The sequence below is a fragment of the Filicampus tigris genome, chromosome 11 (genome assembly GCF_054856515.1).
Source record: "Filicampus tigris isolate MCC_2025a chromosome 11, RoL_Ftig_1.0, whole genome shotgun sequence".
In the NCBI taxonomy this organism is placed as follows: domain Eukaryota; kingdom Metazoa; phylum Chordata; class Actinopteri; order Syngnathiformes; family Syngnathidae; genus Filicampus; species Filicampus tigris.
In genome coordinates, this window is record NC_141227.1 from 25,067,112 (window position 1) to 25,078,201 (window position 11,090).

The 11,090-nt window shown below is 53.3% G+C and overlaps 1 protein-coding gene across 1 annotated transcript; it reads right to left on the reverse strand.

Annotated features, from left to right (window-relative positions):
* Positions 1–750: 750 nt before the first annotated feature.
* Positions 751–8,930, reverse strand: LOC147140325 (uncharacterized). The gene is made up of 4 exons (XM_086045669.1): positions 8,183–8,930; positions 6,842–7,453; positions 5,511–5,832; positions 751–1,988 (listed from the first exon to the last, which is right to left on the reverse strand). The coding sequence occupies exons 2-4, from the start codon at positions 7,420–7,422 to the stop codon at positions 1,503–1,505; spliced, it is 1,389 nt and encodes a 462-aa protein (XP_085901795.1). The 5' UTR covers positions 7,423–7,453; positions 8,183–8,930; the 3' UTR covers positions 751–1,502.
* Positions 8,931–11,090: the final 2,160 nt, after the last annotated feature.

Here is an 11,090-nt window from a genome sequence, read left to right on the forward strand (position 1 = left end):
GCCATCAGTGACCTCTGTCTATAAACAAAAAACAAACAAACAAAAACACGCACACGCAAACTGGACGGGCTTAAGTGGCCCACCGCGTGACTGACTTGCCTGCTGATGCAGACATCAATGGCGCCACCAGGGGCCTCCCTTTGCCACCGCCAACATTTAAAACGAATTCATTTGACCAATAGTGTGAATTGGCAGAGTCCAACCGCCAAGAATTTCTCATTTCCGCATTTAATTGACGCTCCCCTATAAGTCATATGTATCATTCATACCGTACATACGTCGCACACTTTGCTCCAAAACATAACGTTAAAAGATGTTTACAGTTTAAAACACAAACACTTTTTGTCAGATACGTTTAAACCCAGAGCTGGGCATTCCGTCCCAGGGAGGGAACGTCCATTTTGTGGACGGACGGACGCAGCACAGGAAGTCTTTTAAAAGGATGAGGACGGCAAACGGGGTCTGAGGACGATCGTTTTCCTGAATAAGGACGGCGGGACGAGGACGGAAGGGTAGCCAGGTGGCGGACGGAGCGGCTAAAAAGGGTCAAGTGCCCAGCTTGGTTTAAAACTGTTTGTATGACCTGACAAAAATATGATTCAAATGATCTTTTGAAAGATCATCCCTCTCTGGCCCAATCTCAGCCAATCAGAGACTGTTGTGGGAAAAGGCGTAACCTAAGCATGTGTCAATCATTGTTAGCCACGTACACACACACAGCCTTAGCGTACCATTTAAGAAGAATGAGGCTTCATTTTCCAGATTTATTACAAAATGAACACGTCAAGGCTTTGTGCTAATTAGCAAACACGACACTGATGCAATACAACATGGAGGCTAAAGGTGAACGACAAGATATTTTTTTTTTGTTTTTTTTTTTTCCCCAAACAAACTTTCAGCCAGGACGTCTGTTCAATTTCTCAATGTCATCAACACGGCGCTCGTTCTTTGCTGTACAAACGGACCAATCAATGATCAATAAAAAGCCCAATCTTTTCCTCAAACGTGAGGAAGAAATGGAACCGTAGCGGGCCCATTTTGTCCTTTGCTGCTGCTGGTGACGATGGCGGCGTCGCTACGACAACAACAAGGGTCTCCGCCTTCGCAAGAGTGCGAATGACGCTGAAATACCCTTGACGCCATCGTTCCAAATTCCGAAATACGTCGGCCGGCCGCCCCGCGCTCCACATCCAAAACTACAAAGACGGACGGCCGAGCGGCTTCATGCATACCACGACATGGACTCAACAAACGGAACAAGCGGCCAATCGGATCACTAAGGGGATGAGGCGGGCTGACGTGGCGCGGAAACATGGTGGCGGCGATCACGTTTTCCATCCAATTTCATCTCGCCGAGACAAAAGGTTTCCACTGGAACATCCAGTTCTTTTTGGGCAGGGAAAGGGCGCGCGGGCGGACGGGACGGCGGGCGGGGGCGCTCTTCCGACCACGTCTGCTATGTACACTTGCCGTCCCGCCCGAGCGGAAGCCGCCTCCGGCAGTCAGTCGGAGTCGGACTCGATGGGCGCCGTCTCGTCGAGGACGGCCCTCTTGGCGCCGCCCAAGTGCGCCTTCTTGTGGCGGGAGAAACTGGACGAGTGCATGAAGGTTTTGTTGCAGGCGGCGCAGGTGAAGGTCTTGCTCTTGGCCTTGGCCCGCTTGCCGCCACCATCCGCCGCCGCCGCCGCCGCCTGGTGGCTCAGCTGATGGCGCGCCAGACTGGAGGTGTGGCTGAAGCGTTTCCCGCAAAGGCCGCAGCCGTGAGCCTCCGGGGGGGCGGCGGCGTCCTCCTCGTCCTCGTCCTGAGCGTCGTCGGAGCCTCGCTTGGCGCGGCGACGGCGGCGGCGGTTCTTCTTGCAGAGCGTGTAGAAGTTGGGCTTGTCGCGGGAGCACAGCTTGAGGCGGATCTTCAAGTCGGACGAGCTCTCGGCCATGTTCTCCTTGCCGGGTTGCGCGTAGCTGTCCAGGAGCTCCTTCACGTGCGTCACCTGCACGGTTACAAAGTTGGCCAATATTTACGCCCAATCTCCAGGACACTCGAAGCCCGCCGGCCACCTTGGAAACGTTCCATGGCAAATGCTCGCAAAGGGATCATACGCGCAACCTTCGTCACGTGCGGCGGGTGCGCCGCCACCGTGACTTAGCCGATGAATTCGTTCCATCGTCAAGCTCGTCGCTCAGACCACTTTGCATTTCACGCGCAATTTCGCTCAAGGGGAACTAAATGCCAACATTTTCTCGAGGAGCATCCACCCATGCGCCAGGGGCTCAAGACTCACTTTTTGCACTGGGGAGCCCAACTCTATGCCTTTGGTGCACCGGCACAAAGGTTAGGTGCACCCGAACTTTCCACTGCATCGCATTCAACAACGCAGTTTTCTAGTTTCACTTTTTTTTTTTCCCCCCCCCAAACAAACTGGCTGCAAATTTTCTTGGCAATAATATGGTGCGCCACTCTGAGGAAGACCGCGTCTGTGGAATAGCAATGAAGCAGCAAAACGGGGGCGGCCATTTTGCTACTTGCTGTCGACTGAAAATGACATCACAGTCGCTCAGGTCGTGACCAATCACGGCTTGCTGTTTTCTGAAGCTGAGCCGTGATTGGTCGTTCCCTAAGCAACTCTAATGTCACTTTCAGTCATCGCCCCTGCGATGGACAAAAACGGGTGGATTTGACACCTCAACTCTTATTCCACAAAGGCAATATTCATCAGAATGCCATGTTTCGACTAGTGGGTCTGCATAGAACATATTCTTTTCCGGAAAATGTTGGGGGTTAACTTCCCCTTGACAAAGTTGTCAATGGTTCTCATCAAGCGCAGCTCCTTCCACCAGAAACCCGATCAGAGCTGGGCATTCCGCCTAGCCGACGGACCGGTCCGTCTATCCGCCTACGACGGACGCCCATTTTGCCCATCGATAAACGGGAAATAGTCTATAACCTGACATTGATGATGATTGTTTCGTTTGACGCAGGCGGGTTTGCTGCTTGATTCGCGTATCGTACGTCAGGCCTGTTTTTGGTTAGCTAATGGGCCCTAAAAGCGTGCCGCGTGACGTCACGCCGAGCGGGTCACAACAGATACCCTGCAGATAATATCGACGCGCGCTCGCAGACGACTCCGGTTAGCGCCGCTTGTACTCCGCCCATTTATCTCCCAAAGAAAGATGCCGAGTAAACGCAGCCGCTATGGAGCTCGCAGAAACGACTGAAGGCACTACGACCGGCCGCGTATGAAAGATTTTTGCCTGGCGTTCGGCCCGACTCCTCCTGCCTGACATCGATGAATGATGAGGAAAAATGTCAAGCCAGACTGTTTTGCACTACTGAGGCGCTCCAGTGAACTCCCCAAAATTCCCGTAACAGAGCTAGCTGTCCGCAGCAGTGCACTTTCAGTTCGACTATGACGTGTTTTTTTTTTTTTTTGTGGGGGGGGGGGGCATCAGACGGGGACAGACAGATCAAAATGTATCAGTAGTTGGCCGCAGTTTGCAGTTAGAAACTGCTAACGGAAGCCCATTTCAAAACTTAGGCGCACCGGCCCATAGGCGGGTACTGTTTTCTCCAGCCGGACAAAATGACGGATAGACGGACGGCAGAAGGGTACCCCGGCTGTAGGCGATAAAACGGCCTGCGAACTTTGAGTAAAATGCCCAGCTGTGAACCCGATGGGCGTCGTGCGCTCATCCGGGCTGTCCCAAGAAGGCCGATTCGGCAAGATGTTCATCAACGCTTATCTCGACCGGTGCCGATATTATCAGAGAGCATCTTCAAACGAGTAGATGCTGGTTTAGAAGTAAGAAACTTTTTCTCCTCCAGGATATCGACCGTTGGCATGGAAATGGAGAACAATAAATAAGATCTCTTAAATACAAGAAAAAATCTCTGTATAACCAACTCGGGCTCCGTTCACCAAAACTGCACCTCGGCAAAATCTTCAACATCAACGGTCACTCATAGCTTGTTCCCCCACCCCTCAAAAAGGCCGTCACACCGCTTCAACCTTTTTGGTTTTCTTTTGAGGCGTACTATTGAGAAGTCAGGGCGCCCGGGCACCCAAACTGGTCTCGCGGCTCCAGCCCCGCTAAGAGTTCAAGCGCAGCTCCGGCCGGCCCCGGCGGCCCCAAACATGCTTTTGGGAAGAATAGCGCCTTGGTGGAGCAAGAATTAGGCAGAGAAATGTTTTCATCCATTTCAGGGGGGCGGGAGGGGCGGGCGCGATTGGTTGTCCTCCATTTTTGGCACCCTACCGCCCTCGGGCTGGCATTCCCCACGTCAGCAAAGTCGGACGACAGGCCAGACGGATGACGGGAGGTGCCGATTTCTGCCCAATTCGTCTTCCGCCAAGGCAACATTCGTCACAAAAGCATCTTCTGACCTGTGGGACGCACACGACACGTCACTGCAAAGCAATCTGGAGTTCACATTTGGCACGTGGTTCCAAAAAGACAAAGAAAAAGAAAAAGGCCACTCTACTACGAGAACGGAAATGAAAGAAGAGCTTTTTATGAAGCGGAGTTCAAACGCATCGGGACAGGCAAAGTCGCAACCAAAACAACAACGACCACGACCACGACCACGGCCACGGCCACGGCCACGGCCACGGCCACGGCGACGGCGCTCGCGTGACGGCAGAAAGACGGGCGCTCGCGTGACGGCGGAAAGACGGGCGCTCGCGTGACGGCGGAAAGACGGCCGCTCCGCCCCTGGGTGCCACTTTTGTCTCGGGGCGCTTTCAGGCTACCGATTTTCATACCGATCTTCCGCAAGTGACATCGGCCAATAGCTCCAATTTGACGGCTGCTCGCTAACTCTGATCTTAATGATGGGTTCATCTGTCAATCAATTGATCATGGATTTTATCTTAAACCAAATTTCCATCCCTTTCTGATACAAAAACAGAGCATGATTTCCAACGGAGTGTGCAGACAACGCGCAAGCGTTTTGCTGGCGTTTGGCGAAATCCTCGCGCCTCCAAAATCATCACTTGTCAGTCGAGCCCAAAATGTCACTTTTGTTCAAGCGTTCCAACAACGGCGGCCATTCCGGCGATCTACGGGGATTGCGTTTGCGGTCTGGTGTGCCGCCAAGCGGGCGGTGCCGCTACGCGATGAAAGGCATTGAGAGCGCATATACGCAAACGGGACCATCGTGACGGCGGCGGCGGCGGCGGCGGCACCGCCGCTAGGTTAGTCCTACTTGCCAAGCTTTTCATTTGCGCCGTTCAAGAGATGCCCAGCGGCTGTCTTGCGCCGTGCTCTGCCAAATCCAATTTGGGCAAAAGTTGGCCAACTGCTTTAATGCCACTTGGCAGAAAGATTTGTTGGTCTTCGATGAAGCCATCTTGGAAATTTTGGGGGACGGCGGGAGGACGGCGGAGAAAAGCCGCTGGCCGGGGCTGTGGGAGACGACGTCACGCGGGCAGAGGGCGTGATGCGGCCGCGCCCTCCCGCCGGGTCCCGTGGAAGGTTTTCCCGTGGCAAAAGTGGCGCGAGGGAGGGCGGCTCACCTGATGCTTGGAGAGCGCCGCCGAGGTGCGGAAGCTCATCTCGCACTGCGGGCAGGCGTAGAACTTGTCGTCCCCGCCCGCCGCCTGCACGATGGCGGCCGGCTGCCTTCGCCGCTTGGCCTTCTTGCCCTTCGGCGAGGGGCGGTGGGCCGAGCGGGCGGGCGCGCCGTGGGCGTGGCCGTGGGTCGGGCCGCCGTCCTTGGCCTTCTTGTGGATGAGGCGGTGTCGCGACAGGCTGGAGCTGTGGTTGAACTCCTTGCCGCAGATGTTGCACGGGTGGATGCGCCTCTTGCCGTGCAGCCGCAGGTGACTCCCCAGCATCCTGACGCACAAACAAGTCGGCGGCACGGACGTCAGACGTCGCGCGCAAACGCTTCCAACGGCGCAGCCCTCCCAAAACGGATCTATATCTACACATCGATAGATTAGGGGCGCAACGGGACACGTGGGCGTATTCGTGCGTTTCGGTATGGCATGTTCGGTTCGGTGCACCTCGCGTACCTCGCGTAAGAGCGAGCTTTAACGTATCGTCGCGTCTTCCAGGAACACGCCGTCGGACCTAGTTTGATTCTCACGTTTTTATTCCTCCAAGTACGACTGCTCGCGCTCCTCTTGGTTTCCGCCCCTCCTCTCGCTCGCCGTACGATGCAGTCGCGAACCTCGGAAACGTCACAACTCAGCAACACGCAAATCCGACCACGACGCCGATAAGCCAATTTGTTACAATATGCTGTTGAACACTCAAAGATTTCCATGCCTAAAAAGTGGATACGATTTCATAAAGACTTTCAAAAATTTTTTCATGAAAAAAATACTTTGAATATTGTTGGCAATAATTGCAACTGTTATTGTATGTATTTTTTTCCATCACAAAAAGTGTATATCTGTACTGTCATGAAAACTTGTCTTTAACTTGAATACTGTTGCTGGCGAGTGTTTAAAGACTTCAGTGTCTCAATCATTTACAAAACTAAGAGATCTTTATTGTTAGTGTATTTTTTATTCTGGTGCAATTTCTTAGATTGTCACCCGAACGGTTCGCTTTTAATTCGTTTTTCGAAAAAGAGTACCGTTTACTTGTCATCTTTTCCAAATGAACATATTTTTACAAATGTCTAAAATCCGTTTTTTTGGCACCGAAAATATACCGAACCGAAGTTTCCCCCCCAAAAAAGGAACCGACCCGAAATGTGATTTAGCGCACCGTTACAGCCCTAGATTTTACAGCACTAGACTTGTACGCAAAAAGAATTCTTCATTGATGAGCAGATGCTGAGGAATGTGAGGGAGGGTATTGGCCAAGTCTGGAGCCAAGGGAAGAAAGGACCGACCTGCTGCCCTTGAAGGTCATGCCGCAGTGCTGGCAGGCGTACCGCGCGTCCTGCTGCGCGGGCTCCAGGGCGCGCTTGGCGGCGGCGGACGCGGGCGCGGCGGCCATCTTGGCGGCGTGCGTCTGCTGGTGGCGGTATAGGCTGGAGGCGTGGCTGTAGCACTTGCCGCAGTAGCCGCAGCGATAGCGCCGCTCGTCGGGCTCCAGGTCGCCGCGGTCCGAGTCTGCCTCGCCATCCGGCTGGCCGCCCACCTCCACCAGGATCTGGTGGTGCTCGTCCTCGTCCTCGTCCTCGTCATCCGACTCCATCTTGATCTCCACGCTCTGCTCGGTCACCTCGCAGGGGTACACCTCCTCGTAGGGCGCGAAGAAGGCCTCGTCCGTCTCCATCTTGAGCTGATCGCCGCTCAGCTCCGACGGGTCGTCCGAGTCCTTCTTGACGCACGAGATGGTGAACTTGGAGCCCACCTCGGCCCACTTGACCACGTACTCGATGGGCTGCGTGTCCAACTCCACCGTGATGAAGTCTGCGCCCAGAGCATCCGCCTCCGAAACGGTCAGCTGCGCCTCGGAGTCGTCCATTGTCAGGCGGCGAGCCCGGCGATCCCAGCGGCTGAAAGCCAGACGAGAAAGTTTCAGGAAGACAAACATTTCGACGAACAGCCACCTGTCAGCGGTTGCCACATCCCCGCGAACGAGGGTTTACGGTCAGGTTCGCCCTATTTTGCGACTGCGCAGTTTGGGGTTTCGGGTCGTCTGGCAATGTTGACATTTCCTCTCATCCGACACTGGGATGAAATTATTCTGGTTTCTTGGGCTGCCAGCCTCTGAAAGCTTGCCAGCGTGAAACCATTGCCACGTTCTTTGTGCTCGGACAAGTCAAGCGAAGGCCAAACGGGGGCCAAATGAAGGCCAAACGGCACACTTGACATCAAGTCGCGCTGAGATGCAATCCAGGAGCGAGTGATGGCCGCCCGCCGTGACGTCACCATAAAGCAGGCAGCCAGCGAGCAGCGCATCCATTATTCAAATCACTCTCATTGCCAACTTATTCATAGCGAGCTCGAGCGCCGAACATTCCGGAAACGCGGTCAAATTCCTACCAAATGTTCACACGCGTCGCAAATGTCGGCGTTGTCGCCGCAGCAAAAGGCGCGATCAAAATAAGTCCTTTCTCAATGAAGTTTCAGGGCTCGGCCGGGCTCGGCCGAGATCCGCGGCAGTGACGAGGGGGAAAAAACGGCGGAAGGATTTTTTTTTCTTCCCATTTCTGGTTTGTGGCGGCCCGTCAAGCGAGCACAAAAGATTCACTGCAACAAACTTTGGTGTTTTTGGAACTCACCGAGCAGGAAAACGTCAAATTAGAAGCTTAAGGTTGCCGGCGGAGACGCTCACAATAAACAGGAAGAAGCGGACGTGGACACAAAGCATTGTGGGAAACGATTAAATGGTTGCCAGCATCGGACGCGCTCCTTCAAAGTAAAAGCTTCCACTGGAGTAGGAAGTGTACACAGCATATGCAGAGCTGCGAAGAAATTAAAACAAGACAAATGTGCAGACATGATTCGAAACTCGTTCATGTTGTGATTGGCCGCAGACTGAGAGCGTCCGGCTAACATTGTGCCCAGAGGTGGCCCACGTATGCTAATGAACTCGAAGCTCAATGTAACGCGCTCTCTGGTTGGCTGAATAAGTCACGCCTCAAACCAAAGTCGCCAGCCTTATGTCCCAAGTTCTCTTCATCGATTGCAGCCAAGAAATAGCACTTGAGTCCACTTCACATGGTCGACTTGAAGACGTCACGTGAAGCTCATAAAGCTTCTTTTCAACCAATCACAGGGCTCGCTGCATCGGTCCGCGGACGATGGGGAGCATGACGTTTTTGGAGCAACGGTCGTATTCGGCTTCCATTTCAACGAAGACATTTGGCACAAATCGTGCTACTTGTCGTGCACAAATCGTGCTACTTGGGTCATGGAAGGCAAATTGAGTCGCCGGACCGCCGGACACGAGCGGCAGAAATGCAAGACGCGCGGCTGGACCGGCGGTAGGACCGGACGAACCGATCGCCGCCTACCCTGCGCGTCACGCGTCGCGATGCGGGGTGTGCGCCGCCTCTGATTGGGGCTGCTTCTGCGCAAGCTCTTCCAAGGTCGCTGTGATTGGCCGGGGGCGAGGAAGACCCAGCGCGAGACATGCGCACGCTGCCTGTCACCGACTCAGATCGGAAGACCAGAACCCCTCCCCCACCCCCACCGCCACCCCAATTGTGCACATTTGACTGTAAATTCTACATGAATCGCTTAAGTGTCAATCTGATTACAAGCCGCTGTAGCAGCTCGGCTAAGCGACGTGCCTACGTGGAGGGTCGGGTTAGCGGGGGCAACCCATCAAAGGCAATGCTTGTACGGTCGGCGCGGTGTTTTCAAATTTTCAAATGCGTATGATACGTCCGAGCGGCTGGCATACTGCTGCAGTCAGAACCGCTCCGTCAAGCACAGCGAGACGGTGCGAGTCGAAGGTTAGAAACCCGATGAACGAGCAGTTGACAACAAACTGTGTCAAAAACACGAGTCTTTGTTGGAGGACGTGAGTCCAGAACGCTCCTTGTGATCTGTGGTATTCCCCAGGGCTCAGTCCTCGCCCCCATCCTATTTACTGTATTCATGCTTCCTCTCAGTCATGTGATCAGCAAACATGGACTGTATTTCCATTACTATGCCGATGACACACAACTCTAGATTAAAACGGCCCCAAATGCCTCAGCCCCCCCACGCCCCCAACTCCTCGCCTGTCGTGAGCAAATCAAGACATGCATGAACAGTGATTCCCTTTAGTTGGAACAGCAAAAAAATGGAAGCGCTCCTTATTGATACCCCTCATCAGGTTTACTCCTCAGTCATATGGCAACTCAGCGTTGACGGATGACGGACAGGTCGTTCCCCTCCCCTCCTCAGCAGCAAACCAAGGAGTCCGGTTCGACCCCCATCTGACCTTCGTTGAGCATATCAAACACTTGTGCAAAACTTCCATTTTCCCCACCTGCGCAATACCTCAAGAGTTCAGACTTCATCCGACTCTGTTACTCCTGACAGCAGAACAACTTGTCCATGTCTTGCTTTCCTCAAGGCTGGACTACTATGACAGGTTCTTCATCAGGATTCCTGCCAAGTCCATCCGGAAGCTGCAATACATCCAAAACAGGACTGCCAGTGTCCAGAGTAGACCCTGTAAATACAAACATTTCACCTCCATCCTCCAGTCACTACACTGACTCCGTTTGATCCCGGATCAATTACAAAATTCTGTTACTCACCCATCCACGCATCCACGGACCTGCACTGACCAACCTCCAAGAACTCATCACGCTAGAGTCCGCCACCTGCACTCTTAAGATCGACAAAACCCTTCCTCCCTCGTCCAAGTCCCCAGCACCTCGGTCTGCCACCTTCCAACCCATTTGAGGGCTACCCGCAGCACTGGACTGGAAAACCAAGGCCGGGTCTAGACAGGCATGTGTGAGGGGGTAGCCGCAAATCTTGAGGGGACATTGTGCTCCGGCGCCTTTGGCCATGTCTTACTGACAACACTGGCTCATTATGCATACCGCAGACAGCTATCCCTTAAACTGAGCCGGCGACCGATGTACGTACTCCGGGAGCAGTGAAAAGGGGGAATGGGGCAGAGTCGAGAAACAACTTGATATATGTTGTTTTTGAGGGGCCAAGAGAGACAATAAGACAGTTAAGAAGTGGAGTGCGGGCGAGGCATGGGATCATAAAAATATGTGAAATATATTTGGGGGGGGGGGGGGGCACAACAAACATTTCAGGGTGCCAGGCCCCTTGCTGAAAACCTTTTCTTCATTTCAAAAGGCCTACACCTTTGAATTCTGAATTTCACCTTGTCCTTTTGTTGCTTTTCCTGTCGAGCACGTCGGTTTGCTTTTAACTTTTGAGGTCTGTTGCACGTTGAGATCGTGCTAATGCAAAGGGCCTTATACATTTCCATCCAGTATGATGAATGAAATCATCCCCTCGGCTGTAAATAACAGCGCCGACACATTGGACAGCAGTTTGTGTTCACATTTTGGTCTTTGGAAGGGCTCAAATGCAATTTCAAGTGTGCATGTTTTCAGTCCTGCAACGTTACTTGCATATTTTTGTTAACATTGACGACAGTCCGTCTTAAATTTCTCACATTCAAACACAGTGATGCCATATTTAGGAACAAGACAAAGTAAGCGCATG

Coding starts and splice junctions, on each gene's coding strand:
- LOC147140325 (XM_086045669.1), bottom strand. CDS start 7,422: ATGGACGACTCCGAGGCGCAGCTGACCGTTTCGGAGGCGGATGCTCTG. Junction 5,833..6,841: donor ATGACCTTCAAGGGCAGCAG/GTCGGTCCTTTC, acceptor TTTGTGCGTCAG/GATGCTGGGGAGTCACCTGC. Junction 1,989..5,510: donor CGGCGCTCTCCAAGCATCAG/GTGAGCCGCCCT, acceptor GTAACCGTGCAG/GTGACGCACGTGAAGGAGCT.